The sequence below is a fragment of the Anarrhichthys ocellatus genome, unplaced genomic scaffold, assembly GCF_004355925.1.
Source record: "Anarrhichthys ocellatus isolate YVR2014 unplaced genomic scaffold, GSC_Weel_1.0 scaffold24, whole genome shotgun sequence".
NCBI lineage: Eukaryota > Metazoa > Chordata > Actinopteri > Perciformes > Anarhichadidae > Anarrhichthys > Anarrhichthys ocellatus.
The window spans coordinates 11,219,400-11,241,320 of NW_022280054.1; the positions used below are offsets into that span (position 1 = coordinate 11,219,400).

Genomic DNA, 21,921 nt, shown 5'->3' on the forward strand with positions numbered 1-21,921 from the left:
CTGATTGGCTGGAGGGTCGGGATCAAGAAAAGGTGACTGGTGTCAAGTTAGCCGGAATAACAAACACGGTTTCCGACCACGACGTCCGTAAAAAAACACTTTCGTAACAAAACACCATTTTCACATTGAGTGTTTTCATTATATAATACTTGTGACGCTGCATCCCGACTTTTTGTGTCTTCATGTTGCTGAAAGCTATTTTACCTCTAAACGTGGCAAATTCCATGCTTTTATTTTGTAAGAAAATCCCTTAACTTTCTGTAAGATGCTAGCTTTACAGAAACTTGACGCAGGGTGGAGGCCACTTCATGCCTTGCATAGTTTTATTCTGACCGTAATCACGACCTGTCTGCTGCCGTTTGTAGTTCATGTTCTTGCTGTAAGTCATTATTATAATGACTTACAGGATCTTTATTTCTTTTCACAACAGTTGCAGAAATGCTCTTCCATAATATAGCAAGTTAATATTCGGAAAACAAGTCTTTCCATCACACACTGATTCTATTTTTCATGTAAATTAAAAGTATATGAAAAAATATATGCATGAATAAAAAAGCATATCTTGTGGATATCTTACATTTTTGTTCCACATGTCCCTGATTAATGTGCATACTTTTATCTTAACGTTTGAATTCTATTCATGTTCAATATTGAAGAGTCTCTGAGTGGGAGCAGCTGGATTTACGGATTAAATCCAAGCTAATGGGTAAACACGCATCTAATGCCGCTCACCACAAACACAAGGTGGTTCACTCCTTTGCAGTGAGTCATAAAGGGAAGGGGATAAGGGAGTCAAATGCACCTAGTCATGTTCTTGCAGGGAGTTAAATGAGTTGATCAATGAGCTTCATAGGCGCCGGTAGAGGCAGATTGTTACCTCCATGGACAGGGCCAGGCTAGCTCTTTCCCTCTGTTTCCACTCTTTATGCTAAGCTAAGCTACCAGTCTTTAGTTGTTCACAGTATCCCTTTTAAATGTCATCGACTTGCTGTCACTACAGACGGCAAAATGTCTGTTACTCATAAAGTTAGAAAAGTTGATCTCGGTGAAACAGAGACAGCTCCAACTGAACATGACTCAGAGCTCCCATGCTGTGTCTGCGTGTGTGTGTGTGTGCAGTGTATTGAGTGTTGTGTAAGAGTTAGGATGTGTGTCTGCCTGCTTTTCAGTGACTTCAGAGAGAGCTGTTCTCACCGACGCACAATGAATCCTCCCCAAGTCCCTCCGACAGACACTTTGCATCAGATGTTTTCATTCTCAGCCTCTTCATTATGTCTTCTCCCTCGCTGCCCGCTGCATCTATACCATCCCTTTTTCCCCTTTTGTCTCTGTCTCCCTCCCAATTCCCTGAATGTGTCTCCGTCCTGTCCTTACTCGTTGTGTCTTCTTCGTCCCGTGGGTCTGTCTCTCTCTCTCTCTCCCCGGACCGGTTGGGGTGTAACACCGGTCATAATTGGATAGCCGACTGACAGTTGAACAATGTCACTGAATCAAGATGAGGATTACTGCTTGTTAGGCAATGAAAGAGGAGTACCTTGTCTCAACTTGGCTGAACTTCCGTTCACTTTGCCTCCCATATGTAGGTGATTTCTGTGTGTGTGTGTGTGTGTGTGTTTGTGTGTGTGCCGCAGAGATATGTCCCTGAGTTTACCCGAGCCAGTGAGCTTCTCACAGCTGACCACAGTGGGGGTTTGAACAAAGCCAAAGTTAAGTGTGATCATGTGTTTTGTGGATGCATTTAACATGTTCAGCCCAAAGTCACTAGACTGACACATTTTCATACTTTCTCTATCTGGTCGTGATCAATATTGTACTGTGTTTATAGAATATATAATTTCTCTTCTTATATTTACACCTTTGGCCCCCATCTGTGTGGAGTTTGCATGCTCTTCCCAGCGTGGATTTTCTCCGGGTTCTCCGGCTTCCCTTCCACAGTCCAAAGACATGCAGGTTAGGTTAACTGTTCATTCTGAACCGCCCATAGGTGTGAGTGTGATTGGTCAGAATGAAGCCCGCCTCTCGTCCAATGTCAGCTGTGATCCTCTGCAACCCCGTAAGAGGATAAGCGCTAACAGATATTGGATGGATGGATTGGTATTATTTTAGCCACGCTAATGGCACGGCAATGTATGTTGGTCAACTAACCCACCATTTTGGTGTAGTATCTCAACAACACACAAGACTTTCACCAAGGCGACCTCTGTTCGTATCCCGTGTGAAACCAAAAGTAAACAATGACTTTGCCCTTTTTCGTGACATTGTTTTCCGTGACGTTTTTCGTAACGTTGTTTATCGTGACGTTGTTTATCGTGATGTTGTTTTTCGTGACGTTGTTTTATGTAACGTTGTTTATCGTAACGTTGTTTATCGTGACGTTGTTTTTCGTGACATTGTTTTCCGTGACGTTTTTCGCAACGTTGCTTTATGTAACATTGTTTATCGTAACGTTGTTTATCGTGACGTTGTTTTTCGTGACGTTGTTTTTCGTGACATTGTTTTCCGTGACGTTTTTCGCAACGTTGCTTTATGTAACATTGTTTATCGTAACGTTGTTTTTCGTGACGTTGTTTTATGTAATGTTGTTTTTCGTAACGTTGCTGTCGCAATGTTGCTTTCGCAACATTGTTTTGCGTGACGTTTTTCATGACGTTGTTTTACGTGACTTTTTCCGTAACGTTCTTCGTTACCTTGTTCTTCGTAACGTTGTTCTTCGTAACGTTGTTCTTCGTAACGTTGTTTTTCGTAACGTTGTTCTTCGTAACGTTGTTCTAGCGGGGTTTACAGAAATATACAATGACGACGTGTTTTCTGGTGACTGGGTTGATGAATCCCCCTGACTTTTCCTCTGGCGCCATCAGCAGGTCAGATATTTCACAGTGACAGACCATCAGCCACACGGATTGGCACAAACGTTTGGACAAACATTCGTGGTTCCCAGACAAAAGATGACTTGACACATTTTTCTCAAGAGCCACCATGAGGTTGACATTTTTGGTTTTAGGTCAAATGTCTCAACAACTATCAGACAGATTGTTGAAGTTCATGGTTGCCCTGAAAGCTAAAGCTTGCAGCATTTATAGTAGTTTTACATATTTGTGACGGTTCCTTAACAAAGGGGGGCTGACAAAAACAAGGTGTACATCTCCTTTTAAATGACCTGAATCCATTATAATGTTATTGTTAAATTTGATGAAACTCCCAGCAATAGAGGTGCAGCAGCCATGTTGCCAGTGGTCTTTCGACACTTGACACTCTAGTTATTTGTGCCAAATCCCTGATATCTCCAATTTGGAATTACAATTACAACTCGTACGCTGACGTGAATGTTTTTTCCCCACTCGACTGCTCACAATTATGACAGGAGTGCAGCATAAGTACAACCTCACGGAGCCGCTATGCTCTGCTGCTGTCTTCTTACCGCACACAGGTGATTATAGTAGCACAAATTAAAGAGTGAAGGACAACAAAAAAAAAGAAGATTCAGCTTTAGGTCTTAGATCACCAAAGAGAAAGATAAATTACAACAACTAAGACATAAAAGCTATACGTATGGATGACTTTCCGGTGTCCCTCTGATCACAGAACAACCATTTTAAATACGTGCTTGGAGAAGAAACAGAACAAGAGCTATGAGGCAGATCAAATGCATCTTCTTCTTAATCCACGCTCCCACCGTGGTGTTCACGATGCCTCGAGCATGTCTGCTGTAAGCTGTCGTTGCTCTGTTTCTGACAGTGTGGGCCGCCGCAGATATCTCAAGCAGGAGGAGCGGGGATCGTTCGTCTGACTCCGGAGCTCACAGCTGCTCGGGGATCCAAGCCACCGTCTACCTCACCCTCGGATACATCACTCACAGCCACGCGCTTCACGTCTGAAGGTCAATGTGGACGCACATGGTCTCCAAAGGTGTGAAAGATAACCGAAAGTTACTCTTGTAAAAGAATACAATATTTCTAACGAACTTAAAGGCTTACAGGCACTCTTTACTTCAGCAATAAGATCACACCCTAATGTTGTCCTCCTGTCTGGTCTGGTGTGACCACTAGCTTATGGTAGCTAATGTTAGCAGACTTCTAGATATAGAAATATACTTTAGTTGTCACCTGCTGCAGTGGCCACAAGCTAACGTGTTAGCTCAAATGTTTTACTTGATCGTAATGTATATGCCCCAGAGTTGAAGATGGCGATTAAAACTTGGAAAACGTGTATATACAGTATATCTATTTCACTGCACCTTTTCAAGTATAAAAACATAAGAATTTGTCTTTAGACCTCAAATTCAAACAGAAAGCCTGTGTTAAGAACTTGGGCGTAAACTTTGAATGACAACGGAAGATGCTAATAAACTGCATTATGGGAAATGAAGTGTTTTTTGGAGCTGCCTCACTTTTGACCGCTCTTTTAAACCGTCTCTTGCGTGTCCCAATGAATGCAATAATGAATAGACGTAGTTCCCCTTTAAGAACAGCTTCCTCTGAAATACCTCAGAAATGAAGAATCACTCCAGTGGAAGTGGAAATTGGAAAGTGAGAGCCAAAGCAACGGGCTTCAGAGAAGAGGCCAGCAGCAAGAGGAAGAAAAGCTTGAAGTATATAATAAAACCAGAAAAAAAAGACTTTCATCTTTACACATAACCCAAATACAGATTAGTGCCCAGATTCCTTCTTTTTTTCAGGATTAACAGAAACAGAAAACACCATGACAGCGAGCCAAAAGCCTGTCCAAAGGAAATGAAACAAAAAACAGCCTTTTTTCTGTCTCTTTGGCCGGCCTCCTCTCTCTTCCACTCCAGTTCAGAGGTAAACAAGGTGCCAGTCACCACCGGCTCCACCGGCTCTTTTGCTGTCGTCTCACAATGTCAATAAAAAAAAGAAAAGTGAGGCTCAACCAAACAGCCCGCAGCACTTTGTATTATTCCAAGGACACTGGCGTTGCTGGCAGAACTGCAGGAGCGTGGATTTTGGGAACACGACCCTCCCTTCCTTTTCAGTCTGACAGAATAAATGTGTGTGTGGTGTGTGACTCAGGCCGGTCCTGCTGCAGCTCATGGGATGGTGTGATGCTGTTCAGGCCAGGAACTGAGCTGTGAATTAGGTATGTGTGTGTGTGTGTGTGTGTTGTATACCATCATTCATCTGGCATCTCTTGCAATTTGTTTATGTTCTGCTCTAGTTGGCGACATGTACATGTATAGCCGTCTGCATCATTTCATGTGTGTGAGCTGCAGAATACAGTAAGACACTTGGTGGTGGGTCTATTCTTACTTTATTTGAGCTCTCCCATCTTTTGGCTTGAGGGCGGAGGCAGCAGCAGGCTGTCATCCGTCAGCGTCTGCTCCACTGAGCTGATGGCGCGCCAGAGAGGAAGTCGTACTCGGGTCAACACTCCCACCTGCTGGTTGGAAGGATCTACTTTAATCCAGCTGCTGGAGGTAGAATGCATTGATCAGCACACACACACGGTCACTGTTGTGGAAGCATGACAGCGCAGCACGACGCTTAGTTCGGGTCGTCCCTCACTCATAGCGCGTCGGCTCATGTGTCGAGAGTGATCAGCTTCATCAAACATGTCACACATCTTCATCATTGATGAAGACAAGGCAGTCACTGCGTCAGCATGATGGACTAACATGTTTCTTTATTTCTCATTGAGACTTACAAAGTGATTAAGGCAAATGTTTGTACTTATTTTATTTAATCATGTTTGATGTGTTTTGTGTGCATCTTTGTTAAGGATATACGTGTTCATGCTGGGACAGTTTAATTTGACTACATGTGTATGTTGCTCTCCTGATATGTTCTTTTGTTGGTTTGTGCTTTAATCACTTCAGTCTGAGTTTATTTGTTTAGTCAAATATCAATAATTACAAATTTGCCTCCGAGGGCTTTATCTGTACGACTCCCTTTGTCCTCGGACCCTCGTTCACAGCACCATTGTTCCACCAGAACTCTTTAAAATTTAAATTAATATAATAACCGTGGATAATTGCGGTCTACGTATCGTGTGCATATGCCTGTGCTCGTCTGGTGGGAGGGGCTTAGGGCAGAAAGGGTAGATGGGAGAGCTGCAGGATGAGGGCTCTATTGTTATGTTTTGGTGTATTTAATTTTTTTGCCTTTTCCAGAAAGCTGCCTACCCTGAGGCACAGCTAAATGTACAATATGCTGAAAGATTATTGAATTATTGCCTAATGACGGCAAAATTAAACTGCCTACCCCAGCGTTAGTTTGAAATTAAACTGATTTATCTACTTTTAATTATTTTTGAAGATCCCGTGGGCACCCTGTGGAAGTCTGTGTGAAAGAGACAAGTGCTCAGAATGTGTTTGTGTAAAACAAGCACTAAGTAACAGAATTCCAAGTTCCCGACACTTAAATATACACCGAATCCACTTTATTTTATTTTCGTTTTTACAAAAACAGGTATGAGAGAATGCATAGGCCGAGCCCCACCCACAATGAGCTCACTGATCCACCGTGGAAGGAAAAACCATTTATTTAAAAAGATAAAAACACTGTCAGCCATTCTTCTGAGTGCATTCATACTCTATCACACACACACACACACACGAATGACACACGATTGTCATTTCACTGCCAAAACGTGCACACACACACATACACAAACATGTGGGTGCAAAAGAATAACCGTCGGATGCAGGGAACAATGATACGAGTGAGAGGGATGCATTGCACCTTTACAGTTACAGGGTCATTTCACCTCAATGCATTTTGGGAATTTGAGTGAACTGACCCTTTAACCATGTAGCCAAACCCAAAGATGCGGTCTCACTACATCATCAGTGTGTTGGAGGTACAGAGTGTGAGCCTCTTCCTTCCCTCCATCTCTGATCAGATGTTTCTGCACAATGAGGCCGGTCTGATGCTTCCTTCACGCGTGCTGCGAAACTGAGGATCACGTCAAAAAGAAAAGAGCTGCATATGTCTCACCTTCCGTGTTTGGACAGGTTATCAACGGTGAGTTCAACTGTTAGCATTGTGGTGAAAGATGAGGGTCATCAGCAGGCTGGGTTCTGCTGCGTCATGCGAAGACGGAGGGAAAAGTTACTTCGGTGGTTGTTGAAGTTAAATGAGGAGACGGTGTTGTACCGTTTGAAACATGACGTGAAATAAAAATGCAAAAAAAAAACCTAAAACAAAAGCAGAGAGCGAGTATCTTTCTAACAGATCATAACACTGACAAACTAGAGGTTTCTTTTTTCAAAACTATAATGCAGTTCACCCGTTTTCAAAAACAACTGAACAAGCGGAGGAAACCAATAAAACAGTCTCCGTTTGTTAACGAGTGTCTGCATTGAATTAATGTGCACTTATGAAGAGCATATTCCTGACCACTTCCTCCACACTGGCTCCACTGTTTCCAGAGTAAACCCAGAGGATTGTCCTCGCCTGTAAAAACTAGCCCGGATTCTCCAACTGAGGAACAAATAAAAACAAACATGAGATGAGAAAGACATTTGAAGGCGCTGTGAGAACACCGCCGTTCTAACCGGTAAATCTCTCCTCTGAAGAACTAAATGTTTGAATTTTCTGGGCAGACGAACGCCTTATTTTATACCTCTAGCAGTTACAATTTGTTAATCCCATTTGTTTTTAATTCCCGACATGGGTCAGATGTGGAAAAGGTTCTCTAAGTTTAACACAATACCGGTGTAGGAATCTCCGCCTCCAGGACCGGAGCTCCGCCTCCTCCTGCGGCCCCGCTGTGCGTCACGTTTCCACACAAGGCACGTCGTTCTCCACCCTTCTGTTTCTTTCTACCTCAACAAGCCTCAGGCAGTCAGATACTTGCATCTTTGTACTCTGATGGATGCAGGGAATACTGCATGATACTAATAACAGATGAAAAGTCATGATGGGGGGCTTCTTATATCCACTAGGTAGTAAGGATTGGAATCACTGTACTTCTTTCATTATTAGTATTGTTAGAGACAGAATAGATATAATATACTCTTCCTCCAGCACTCTGAGCTTCCAGAAGCATCGCGTATAACCGAAGGGAGAAAACAAAGCATGGAATAAAACTATAAATAGGGCCACACATTTCTTTGCCACTGTTAAACCCCGGTCCCCAGAACCAATGTGAGGAACATCGCGATCCTCCCCCCCCCTCCCATGTGCCAGACCCTTTTGGTTACAGAAAAAAAACGTCAAACTTATTTTTAACCAGCGCATCACTGGAACAAAACGGTCACGGCGTCCCCGTCCTCTACATGGCGAGCTGGCTGTTGCGCTGGCGACTCTTGTTCTCTTCTTCTGTCTCTCAGTCTCTGAACAGGGGGGGGGGGGGGGGGAGGGGGCGGGGGATACGAACGGGGGGGAGGGGGGGGGGGGGGGAAAGGGAAGGCGTTTAACCGTTCAGGAGGTAGACCACCAGCTCGTAGGTGCACATCATGATGGCGGTGTTGGGGATCTGTCGCACCAGGTGGGTGGTGAGGCCGCGGTACAGCGCGCGGTAGCCCTCCTCCCGGGGCACCGTGGTCAGAGTCTGGAAGAAGGAGTTGTACTTGGTGCCCTCCTCGCGTAGCCGGGTGCGGATTACTTCTGCAGAGTAGCGAGGAGAGGGAAGGGTTAAAAAGGGTAGCAGCACATCAGTTAGCCCATATTAGCTAAATGCAGAGCATGTTAGACGTTCTGGTACCATCTATTAACCGATACCGAGTACTCACTACATAAAATATTATTATTTTTACAGTTGTATACGACTACAGGTGATACAGGGTCACATCAGAGTTGAGAGTTGCACATGTGCAGTACCGATCGGTCAGGATGTGCAGATCAGGTAGCGATATCTTAAGGCTGTATTAGAGGCATTCCTGATCCTGGTTTTGGTACCAGAACCACTCCGCCCAGCACAAACTCTTACCGTGAGGATAAGCGATAGATGTGGCACAGGTCTTGGAGGTGGCCGCGGCAAGCATCATCCCGATAAAGTCCGAAGCGTCTTTGGACGTCTCCTCCTCCTCGTCCATGTTCTGCGGCGCCTTGGCCTCCAGGAGGCGCCGCTTGATGTTCTCATAGATCACAAAGTGGATCACAGTCTCTGAGATGCCGGCGTAGGACGCCGACATTCCCCGGTAGAAGCCTCGCAAGCCGTCCGTCTTGTAGACCCGCCGCACGCACTCGAACGCGCTCATCCGCCGCTCACCTCGGTTCCTGAGGAAAGAAAAATGGCTTTTAAAGTCAAGTAAAAGAACCAACTTTGCCCATTTGAAGATGTTCACGTTGACTGAAACAACACATCAGAGTCAGTGTTGTGGTGATGTCGTCCTTTGAGGCCTACTGTGTACAGCCATCTCTGTGCATGTGTTTATGTGTTTGACAGCTTCTGATCTGCACCAGAGTTAGTTAATTAGTAAACTCATTTACATCTGTAGTCCCTGGGCAGGAAACAAGAGAATAACATCTCTGTTAGGAAAATGAACACTGTAGTGTAAAAAACCAGGTGGCAACCTCCGGTTCTGCTGAGTGAAGCCGATGCTTCATGTGTTAAAGCTGCATTCTCTCTAGTGTCCACCAGGGGGCGACTCCTCTGGTTGTATAGAAGTCTATGAGAAAATGACTCTACTTCTCTCTTGATTTATTACCTCAGTAAACATTGTAAACATGAGTTTATGGTCTCAATCTCTAGTTTCAAGTCTTCTTCAGTACAGCATGATGTTCATTTAGTACATTATGGTCACGGCTGACTTTCCTGGAGTCAACGATGATTAATATGAGAAAGCTGCAAGCAACAATACCAGAGGCCGAGCATTGGGTCTGACCCAGCAGGCGTGTTTTGAACAGGCACTCCACTGGATATGGACCCAGGAACGCCCCTTTAAAGCTACAACATGTCTCTTGTGAAGTGAACTTGGTCAAGCCCTCACCCGGGTGTTATATTTACCTCGCATCCAGCTGGAGGCGGGTCTTTATGAGCCATATTGGATTGGTTGCTGTGATGGCTGTAAAACCTGTGGAGGGGGAAAGAAACAAACATAAACTGTCCGACAACTAACCGAGCTACGCTAGAGTCAAAGCCTAAAACAGACACAGGCTTGTGTACGTGCAACCATTTTACTCCCCCATTCCTCCCCCATCATCTGACACAGCGTATTCCAACCTCGGGGTAGGGGGGGGGGGGGGGGGACCTGGCAAAACTTGACACCAAGTTTTATGGACTTGTTTTAGACATTTATAGTTATACCTCTTTATACTTATGGGCATATCAGAGTTCAACTATTGTTCTTTGGGTGTTTTATGTATTTATTTGACAGCTATAGTTACTGGTTAACAGCGCATGTTAAAGATTAAACCAGCGGTTCCCAGACATTCCCTCTGAACTTCTCACTTTCACTGAACTGTTCAATTGATTTATTACAAAGATGAGAGAAAAGTCCAAAAAACGATTTCAGAACTTCTTCTTTCCGCCCATTAATCATCTCACTACTCCTCAGATCCTCCATGTGACCCTTTGGAGGGTCCCGCATCTGTCCAACATGTCATCACTTTATCATTTTATGCTATTAAGACAAAGAATACAAAAATCTGATCAGTTCCACCTGGAGTCCAGGTTGACGTCTGTCATAAAATTGAAAGACATTCTCTCCAGGCGTTCCCGAGAAGCCAAAACCACAACGCGCTGTGTCAGCATAAAAATGTAGTTAGTAAAAACAAAAATCTTGATGAACTGGAAAGTGTGCAAACCGTCCTGCGCTGCCTTAACTTGCACCGTACTGCGACACTGTGTCCTCTTTCCGGCTTTACACACAAAATAATGGCAACATTTCCCCCCGATGAAAGGAGGAGCCCCCCCCCCCGTATCCTAATTACGTAACATGGGTCAGTGTAGTCCTGGGCACAGCAGGAACCAGCACAAAGTTCAGCTGGATCACGTATCACTGTAGAGACTAAAATACTCCCGACACTGTCGACTCCTTGGCACCCGTCAGGTCTGCGGAGCATCGCTGGAGGGTGACTGACAGAGCTGACCTTGACTGGGTTATTGAAACACACACACGCACACGCACGCACACACACACACACACGGCCCAGACGATCAGCTGACTTGAATCCAATAGAAAATCTATGGAAAGAACTAAAGATCAGAGTTCATAGAAGAGGCCCACGGAACCTTCAAGAATTGAAGACTGTCTGTGTGGAAGAATGGGTCAAAACCACACCTGAGCAATGCATGCGCCTCGTTTCTCCACACAGGAGGCGTCATTACCAGCAAAGGCTTTAGTACGAAGTATTGAATACATTTCAGTAAGCGTGTTCAATACTTTCTCCCTGTGTCATTCCATTTTATTACACAGAACTTAATTTCTGAACTTATTTGCTTGGTTGTCTTTGTATGTATGGATTACTTGGGTTGTTACCAACATCTGGTGAAAAGTTCATGTCAATAGCACCGTTAGAACTATATTTACTGAGAGAAATGGTGACGTGTTCAACACTTATTTTACCCGCTGTATGTATAAATAGACAGATAAACACACAGAGATGCACGCTGTAGCTGTAGCTGTCATTCAAGGCCGGGTCACAGTGACACGATAACCTTCCTTTGACATAAAAAAGCGTCAGTGATTAAAGAAACCGTCTTTAAATCTGGCTTTTTAACAAGTTACGCTTATTTAATCAAGTCGTTTCAACACTGCTGCGTCGGCACATTTAGTGGGTTTTCAGAGCTTGTTTGCAAGTTTCAGTTTTTCAGAAAGGTTTAATTTTTACATGTTTAGCTTTACGGTAGTTTTCAACTTGAGCGCTCATTCACAACGACTTTCAGAAGAAAACTCAGCTCACCACAACACTGGTTGGCGGTCGATCTGAACAAAAAGGTGAAGCGGTTAATGAATACAAAGGGTCTGCATGAAGTGGGTGGTGTTCCTATATTGTCAAAGACAACCAGTACAAACCAGTTCTACCACAGCTTAGCAAAAGCGGCCTCCCTACAGTCTGTGCATGAAGCGATCACGCCGTTACGGTGGGTTTCCACGGCGGTGAACCGTCGACCTGTTACCCCGCGTGTTTAGTTACCTGCCATTCCTGCCGACACCATGTGCACCTGTGTGGAGTCGGGCTCCAACACACCGTTCAGTTTCTCTTTGGCAGTGGAGTAGGCAGCAAAGTAGATCGCTCTGTTGGAAGCAAAGGGACAAGAACAGATAAAAGGTGAGCATCTGTGACAGCAGTACAAGTCACACGCGGCGTGTTTTGGTGTTTTAAAGTAAAGAACACGAGTCCCGGGACAACTCTTTGCCTCCAGTTGTGATGTAGTTTATTAATTACAACACATAAAACTGTCTTAATGACAGTTAAAGCTCTTAAAGCTTAATGAGCTTTAAAATAATGCATTAAGTGGAAAGCCGAGAGCGGAGCAGCAGAGTTGAACAAAGAGGCCGTTGAGTGCAAACAGCATGTCTGTGTTTATTCTCACTAATTCAAAAAGGGTCAGAACGATGACGTTCATGTCTGAACACAACTGCTATTATTTAACAGTCTGGTTCATTTGTGAAATGTGCCGAGTCAACACTTGTTAATGAGGTTAAGAGCCCATCAGTCACAGTAGAAGACAGTGTGTTTGTGTGTACAAGTGTGCGTCACAGCTCAGGGGGTCTTCATCAGCATTCAGTCACGTACCAACAAACCACTCCACATGTGCCGAGCACCGACACCTGCTCGCTGCAGCGTGAGCTCGCTGCCCACGGCCATTAGCCCGCATTGCTCCCATCATTACCACAGAGGCTGGTTAATGATCAGGACTTATACGCCATTAACTAACTGCAGTCAACTACAGCATTTCCTGTCTTCAAAACGCTGCTGAGAAAGCCGTGAAGAAGAACGAGAACTGAAGGACCATATGTTCCTTTTTGTCACCAAGTGACCTCAAAGAGCCATGTGGTGGTTACATGATGCCATTGTTCCCGAGTGTCCAATGTGTCCACGACTCACCTAGAAACAGTACTGAACCAAAGTGACTGAATCCGCCACCAGAGAACAAGAACAGTTGATGCCAAAGCACAGAAGTGATTAGATAAGACGACTTTGTTTAGAGATACATCTCTATCAGGCTTGGGCAGTATTATGGTCGACCAGGGGATTTCGAGTTTGGTTTCCCTCCATTACCACCAGCACATCATCTCCGTTCAGCCCACTGAGGAGTCGGTTTATCACGTACTCGCTGTCTGACTAATGAGTGAGTGAGTGACGGTGACCATGAGCAACAACACCTCAAGACCAGAACCCTCTTTGCTTGCCACCCGCTGATTGACGTGAAAGTTAGCGACAACTCCAGCTCAGGCTCTCTTAACTTAAAGTCAGGCTTATTATTTCAGCATACCGCCAGAGCCTAATCTATGTAAACAAACATACATTTTAACATTCATAACGCCCCCATCAGTGGATTTGTTTTAGCTGATCTGTGGTCATTTGAAGGGTGCTGTTAATGCATACCCTACGTGCATTATTACCACGTCAACATGCATGTTAGCACAACGTTAGCACACCTCTCAATGCACAGCTCTGACTGGAGCACTGAACAGGCTCATTTAAGTTAAGAATCATTTGCAGATTTACAATTCCATCAAATATTCAATTAGTTAATACCGTTACTTGCAACTAAATAGGAAACCTTTCTCTAAGACAGCAAACACAGCTCAATAGTCTTCCAAGTCAAACTCAAAAGAGGTCCGCGATAAGAAGATGAAGAAGACGATTAGAGGCGACAGGAGGAAGCTTACCTGGAAGGTGCCACACCCACCAAGTTTGGCCCCAAGCCCCTGAAGAGAGAACGAGGTCCTTCTTTCTCCAATATCAACCTGAATACAAAGAACACACAGAAACAAAGTACGTTACGACTCTACCACTGAGACAACATGCATGGTTTAGTGTCATTACTTCTCTTTTTCCACCATTTTAAAGACATCAGGTAACTCATGGCTTTCTCTGGCCAACAGGGATGGTGATGCCAGTCCTCCGGACCTCTTATCAATACTCCGGGTTTTACTAACTAAGAACTGGTTTCGGTTTAGGACCGGGTTTCGGGGGAGGGCGGCATCCTTAAGCACGGGTGACGTGATACACATTCGAGCCAATGGTTTCACAGTATTCTACCGCTCAACAGCTGGTGGCAACATGTCGAGAAACAACAACGCGACAACAGAGGCAGTGAAGAAGAAAGTAAACAAGGAGGGTAGCAATGCAGGTTTCAAACTTTTTTTTTTTTTAGGAAAAGCAGTATTTACAGATGCATTATGAGGAATTAAATGGATTCAACACTTTTGTTAGACTTCTAGAAGTCATACAAGGCGACTTGGCGCGTAAATCTGACTGTAAACAGAAACTGTGTTTGTTTATAAAAAGGGGGGGGGGCTTGATGTCATCTAGCACCGACACAAAGTCAACGTGACATCTACCAAACGCATTCATTCAACAGGATAATCCCCGAGATTATAAATAAACTTTGGCCTTTCCTGTCCTTCCACTTTCGGGGGGACCTTCGGCCTACATTCAAAGCCCTGAAACCAGCGGGGAGCTAAGAATAGAAGAACTGTCGGCTGTTTACCGCTTACAGCCATCGGTGCTCAACACACCACAATGCAGAGCACTACTGCATTGTGGTGTGTTGAGCACCGATGGCTGTAGGACACACAGCATCTTAGATTCATATGTTAGGTGAAATACATTCGAAGAGGTTTGTGAGCAGATTAAAAGTAGACAGAGAAACTCATTTAGGCTGCCGGCCAAACAGCCGACTAGTCACTTTAATCCAACCGGATACTTTATTTTATGAATTTTGTAAAAATGGTTTTGATTAACAAGTTGTGATTCGCTAAGCGTGAACGTTTTACGACCCCCAGCGTCCGCGTCAAAACAGTGAGAGCATGATGAGAGAGAAACGTACTCGTGTGTCTGGATCAGTCCAGCCCCCACATGCTCTATTTGAATGAATGTGTGTGTACATTACAGGGTTTTACATTTTAAGCCGAATGAACGTAAAAACAACGTGAGGAACATCCGGCAGAGCCGACACACGGCACGATGAGAGCGAATCGCCTCCAGCCTGCCAGTCATCCCGCCGTGCAGCTCAGAATGCCGGTTTGGAAATGGTTGTTTACTTATGCTGATAATAAGCACAAATAAAACGATGTTCAACACGTTAGCGAATAAGTGCCAGAAGACTGTTGCTGCCTGTGTTACTAATATTCTATAGGCAACACCGTGAGTCCATACATCATCATCATCAGTTTATTTCTCCGAGCGGTGAAAAATAAATCAATCACACAACAGCAGGCAGGTGTGCTCACCTGCCTGCTGTGAGGATTGGCTACATGCCCATTTCCCAGAACTAGAATCATCATAACGATGATGATTATAATTATGTTTTAACATTAGCAAGCTCCTTCCTGTAAAGCAATAAAAGGACCATTTGTCATAATTTGTATGAATGAAGGAAACATTTACATTTTAAAGTTTTCTGAGTCTGCTCTTCTGATTTACAGAATATGATTTCACAGGCCGGAAGAACAGTGTTCAGACGAAGGCTTTGATATGTGTAAATAATTAAAATATATATCTATAGTAATATTAATCCAAAATGATGTAGTAAAAACCTTCAGATTCGACTTAAAACTAGCGGCTGTGTCCTTGTTTAAAGCCCTGCAGGTACGACTCCAAAAACAACAGATTACCAAAAGAACATGAACACATTTCCAAGGAAAAAAAGGGGGAGGGTGGGTCATCCAATTTAACCTGTTACAGCCGTAACAGTCGTGCGTTTTCTCATTAATTGTTGGGTGAAGATCTTGCGGGAAGCAGATGTCTTCTCTCATCTTCTTAGCTAATGTATGCGTCGTGTCTTAACACCAGTGCGCCGCGTTAGGCTGCAGAGTCGAGCCAAATAAACATTTAGAAATTGTCCCCCAGCCTCGCTGACCCTATCCGCCGATGTGACACGCTGCTTTAATAGAGTTGTAACACTACTACATTTTGCTTTGAGAAAAATACAAGAATAATGTCTGCCGCGACTAAATGAGAAGACCGTACATTGCCGGTGGGCCTCCGAGCATTTGGTTGCAGCAATGTATTCAAATAAAAAAGGTACTTCACCAAGTGGACGTATAAAGAGGAGAGCTGTCAAAGCAGACGCACAAGAGTCTTGAGGAACTAAAAAATGCATTAAAATCTCACAAGATATATAAACAACAGTTGGACTTGTGATGAAAATGTTTGGCTATCGAGCGACCGGTGTGTATTCTGTGTGTAGTTTCCCCCCAAAGGGTGAGGAGTTGGGTTTCAGGGAGAGGTCGGCCTTGCCAGAGGGACGCCAGCCAGACACAACAACAACAACAACAACAACAATGGCAACATGGTGCCTGCTGAATAAAGAACCACGGCCCTGCAGGCAAACCGAGGAGGAACCGTTAGCTCCATACACAAACATCTCCACTCATTTTAATTAAAACTCAAATAATCCCCATAAGCCATCAGTGTTTACTTGATTTTTAGGGAGAAAAAAAAATATGTTTATTACACTTTCACATTTGGATAAACAGAGTAGTACTTTCCCATTGTGCTACATAAGACTTTAGTAGTATTCAGTAGGCCACGCTGCTACTCTTCTTCACTGGACTGCAGCCGCAGATATGCAGCGGAGTTTTCTGTGAACGGAGCACGCATTTTAAACGAGCGATTATTATTTGATTAAATGTGCAATATAAAACTGAGCATTTCATGTTGCTCCTCTAGAAACATTAGTTTATTATATTTAAAATATAAATACATTCTAATCCTGAACTTAATAATTTGTTTATGTCTTGTGAGAAGAAGAACCGATTAGAGCACCAATAGTACTGTGAAGGAGTCTATAAGAGCAGTAGCATCAACATGACAGTCTTGACAGTGATAAATGCTGTTGAATACCCACTTGAGGCAGTGCAGGGGCCCCGGCGGCGACATGCGGGCCACACTGGCCCCGTTGACGGTACTGAGCTGGACCTCAGACACATAGAGGGTGATCGAGGATGACTGCAGACGGGTCTTCACTACTTCCAGCGGACACGTCAATATGGCTCCTACCGTGCCCCCACATCTGATGGAAAGACAAGAGATGGAAAAAGGTGGGGGTGACATAACAAACAAGTCTCAGCGGACAGAACGAGACTTAAAGTTACGATGTCCTCGCTTTAAATAAGTTAGCCAATGATGCGTTTGGTGGAATTCTAAGGATCGCTGGCATGTAGATGAGAAATAGCAGTGTGGGAACAGAGAGCCAGTCAGGAATGCTTTGTGTTTGTTGGGAGAAATAACAACAAGCTTCTGTTCAGTGACGCACCACATTCCAAAATCACAGGCGGATGCATTTTCATATAAGAATGAACCAAATAGGAATCCTATAATAACTGCAAACACTTTGTTTTTAGATTTGGGCCTACCAAAATCATAAACCTATGAGCCAAGATGTGAAGCATAACTTGACGCCTTGTACAAAGAATGTTACAGCCGGGCATCGGTTGACGACCAGCTCGGGTATTTCAGGTATTTCTCAGGTCACACATGTTGAGAGAACAGACAAGAGATCTAGATGAATGAACTGGAGTCTGACAGGGCTGTCAGATATCAAAAGCAAGAGCGACAGCAGTTATCTTTAGACAGGGATAATTTTCAAAGCAGATATACAAAGTCCTGTCAACATAGTTGTTTTTGAGACAGCTACAGTACAAACCAGAGAGAGAACAGGAGTCACATTTGAACTTAGTTAGGTGCCAACTTTAAGCTTGATGTGCAGAAAATGTGTGCATACACACATGTTTCGGCTATAAACACTAGAAAGATACACTAGATCTAGTTTATCTCTCACATAATAGATTAATTAACAACAGCAGTGGCTCTAAGTTAAGTGTCTCAACTCATTACCTGGATAGTCTGCTGGAGGCAAGAAAGAATAATTCTACAAAATTGTATTTTTTTGCAATGGGGGGGGGGGGCGCTATACAAACACAGATGTTGTTGCACATATATTCTGAGGCTGTGTGCACAGAATATAATAACTGTGCAATGAAATCAGACTGCAATTAATGCATCCGATTATTCTGATCGACCATTAGTGCACAGCGTGCTCACGTTTGTTGTGATGCACGAACGTTTACGGCCGACTCACGGATGACACCGAAAGTAAAGCCGGCTGTTTAAATAAAACACTAATGTTTAGTTTTACACCTAAGTATGCAGACTCACAAACAGAAAAACACGCTTCCACAAAAAGCATGTAATTTCCATTCATACGTCAAAAACGTCACTGTAAACTCGTGACATTGAGTCCTACGGGACACATTTTAAGTTAGCTGACATCTGACACACTGGTGCAAACATGAATCTCCATGTAAACAAACACACTGCCACTAAACAAACACCCCGCTAGCATGAACACATGCACCTACGCAAAGATCATGTGGAGCTATTACCTGTTAGCAACGGCAGCGTGGAGCTAGCTAGCTCTCGTTCAAAGGCAGAATAACACACTCACCCTCCAGCAAACAGATGAACCAAGGTGTCTCTTTGACTCATTGTGGATCATATTCGGGAACCGTCCACGCGGGCAGCCACACGAGGGACAAACGGGAGCGCACGTGGAGGACACAGGAGAATGGTGACCCCCAAACCTAGCATGCAAACGATACACGGTACGCCTGTGTTGTGGTGGAGGTCAGTCAAAAGAAAAAAAACCAGGGTATGTAACAGCTAAGTTAGCTAGCTAGCGTCAACAGCCAAGGCTAACTGGTTTCCGGTATTTAAAAGTCGATGTCAGAGCGCCATGTTTGCCTCTCGTTTTAAAACGGAGTAGTGCTTCTTCACCGTGCGTATATCTGACGTTGAGTGAGTATAACTCCAATCCTGCAGCGATAACAACTGTGTGTGAGCTACTCGGCCTGCCCTCAGTCACGTTGACGTGCCCTGCCTCTCTCTATCTGGAAGCCCCTCAAGTCGCAATGTTTATCGTCGAATGGGAAGCCGCAAAACAGAGGCGGTGATTGGCGGAGGTCCCGTGCGCCCGCCCCCGTCACTACTCTGTCACGTGACGGTCGCTTTTATTTTGAAAGGGGCTGGATAATCACGCAGGATCTAAATTGAAGAGTTAAGCGGATGTAACACTGAAGAGGGGAGAAACACGGCAGACTTCTAACGTTGCTTAGTTTAACAATAAAGATCACAATAGAAATATATATATATATTTATATATATATATATATACATAAACACACAAAGTGCACACAGCACAGTGGCCGTAGCCACAAACTGTTGGTTTATATATACTCAATAGCCTTATAACGTACAGTGCAGTACACAAAAGTACAGTTAATAAAGTAACTATCGATCTACTATATTGTAGTTAATGTGACTGTGGTATCCGATTGAAGGGAAAACCATCGTTTGCATTAAGCATATTTCCGGCCTAAAGCTTAATGCTGAATTAACTTTTATAATTTATCATTATTTACAGTATTCAGTAACGAATACATGTAAACTGCTTCAAGATAAGCCCCAAGACTCCAGGAAGCTGAGTATAACTTACCAATCAGCATTCCTATTAGGCAGATTTTATATTCATCGCTAAGCTGAATTGTGCTATTAACCAGTAGTACAGTTTGTGCATGCCACATGGCCCATTTGCAGAACTACTGTAACATTTCCCAGAGTTTGCTCTGGTGGTACAAATGTATATTTGCACTAGCCTCTCCTATGTTATGTAACACTACTAAAATCACAACATTTTTAAAAGAAAGGGCCGATTGTTGCTACTTTTAAATAGCGCCTAAGCTTATGTTTGACATGCAGGATATGATGAATTTAGACACTGGGAATTTTTTCTGCTACCCACATACTGATTTCACCTCAATCCATATGGTATATTTGGCCCAAATATTTCATACAGAGGTTCTTTGTGCATGGGCAATTATCTGTGTGTGTGTGTGTGTGTGTGTGAGTTGAATTGAGACTTGATACTCAGACGTACACAGAAAATGAGGTTTTCCAATTTGGGTAGCAGAATAAAATCCATATGCCACTTAATTTCATAATTACAGATGCAGTTTGACCCAGCCAGATCATGTGCCACACTTTCTCATGTAATCACGTTAGCTACTGTCTGTCCGACTGTATCACAGGCAAATCTGATTCTTTGCTGGACTAGTGCTATCACATCATCTTCGTCATTGATCAACATTAATGTGCATGACATGTTCATTCATCTTTATTAAACAGTCATAAAAAGCCAAACTAAGCAAGTAGTTAAACCCAGAACAACGACTTTATAGCTACTGCTCCCTGAAACAGACTTCTGTAGACAGAAAGCCTTTTTCCTTTTGTAGCATTGGCCTTTTTTTGACATAAAATCTAAACCCAATAATTGCATTTAACTTTAAAAGGAAAACTGCACACAGCTGCCTGTCTTTGAATCCAATATCCACTGGCTTCAAAATGCTAAAGTTTATTTGTTTTTTGCATATTTGTATCTTCATTACAAACACATTTACTTATGATTTGAGGCGTAACAAAGCTGAGAGTCTACAGCCATGCAAACAATGCAGTGGTGCTTTGAGCTAAATGCTAACATCAAGATGCTACTATGCTCGAAGTTAAAAATGCTAACGCCCCCTAGTTTATCAGGTTATACTTACCAAGCATAATATTTGCTAATTAAAGGTAACAGTGTGAAAAAGTAAATCTGTTGGTGGCGCCAAAAGAAAAGTCGGGATCGTAAAAGCCAATTGGGATCATTCATGGCTATCTTTATAGCTCTTGAGATATTTTTGTGTGGACCAAAGCGGTGGGCCGACGGACCAACTAACCACCACACATTCCCATCCCTCATGCAACGCTGGAACCTTGTGGTTCTGAGTGATAATCAGTCTCGCCTGGTGTTCCCTGGATAGCGTGCAAACCATTCGCTCTACAACCACCGCTCTAATGCTCTAATACACAGTTAGGTAGTTAAGCTGTGATTCTCTCTGTGTGGGTGCTTATTACTACCGTTGCATAACAGGGTCTGCTCTAACAGCCAAGTTCTTTATTGAGAAAACCTCTGAAAAAGTGGTCTCGAGCACTTGAAATAGGGAGAAAGGTTTGTTGTGTCTCTCAAAACCTAAGAAGAGTTGGCAGTTCAACCATTTTCAGGGTACTGGGCACATAATCCTTACGATTCACACCAAGAATGCTGGGAGTGAAGCATTGGGCATTTGATGACAGCGACATTCCATCATACTTTACATAGCAAATGAGATCTGTTGTGTCACTTCTACCAAAATCTCTTACCTGGTGGTTAAGGTTCTGCAAAAAATCTGCCTTTACACCAGTTACTTGTAAAATCTGCATGACTAGACCGTGTAAACCCATTTGCAAATTTGCAATACTGGGGAAAGTTGTTATTTGCGAGAAAAATGGCAACATGAACCCCGGGGACACTGAACTGTGGGCGTCTGTTGGCGAAAGGGAAATGTATTTTTGTTTGGTTTGCTCATTGTCTGTTTTGGCCAACATGTCGGTGTCTTCTGTGCAGGTCCGTCTGGAAATAGTCAAATAAAATGTTAGTCTGACCTTTGAGAGCAAACAGTCCTTCTGTCGGCTTTTGGGGTGGCCTCTGAGCACAAACAGACCGACGGCCAGAACTTTGCAGCAAAAGCATGTTTTGGACAATGTGGACAGGCTGTACTTTTTAGGAACAGATTGTTTGTTGTTGCTGCTTAACATCAATGCTTGCAATGTGACTAATGTTAGCACGTTTTAACCATTACTGTATAGCAGAGATACATAATTCAGTTCAATGACTGTACGACAGGTCTGTTTCAACATTTTCGAACCAGAACCAGGACTACGCGGGGAAAACCGTCAGACCAGTGCTGCAGTTAAATGAGAGGTTGTCTAA

The 21,921-nt window shown here is 43.6% G+C and overlaps 1 protein-coding gene across 1 annotated transcript; it reads right to left on the bottom strand.

The window, feature by feature from the left end:
- Positions 1 to 8,349: 8,349 nt before the first annotated feature.
- LOC116391033 (solute carrier family 25 member 36-A) lies at positions 8,350 to 18,984 on the bottom strand. Its single transcript, XM_031861244.1, has 7 exons — positions 18,526 to 18,984; positions 16,927 to 17,091; positions 13,742 to 13,819; positions 12,039 to 12,139; positions 9,907 to 9,973; positions 8,887 to 9,176; positions 8,350 to 8,564 (listed from the first exon to the last, which is right to left on the bottom strand). Exons 1-7 carry the CDS (start codon positions 18,564 to 18,566, stop codon positions 8,371 to 8,373), a joined length of 936 nt encoding a protein of 311 aa, XP_031717104.1. The 5' UTR covers positions 18,567 to 18,984; the 3' UTR covers positions 8,350 to 8,370.
- Positions 18,985 to 21,921: the final 2,937 nt, after the last annotated feature.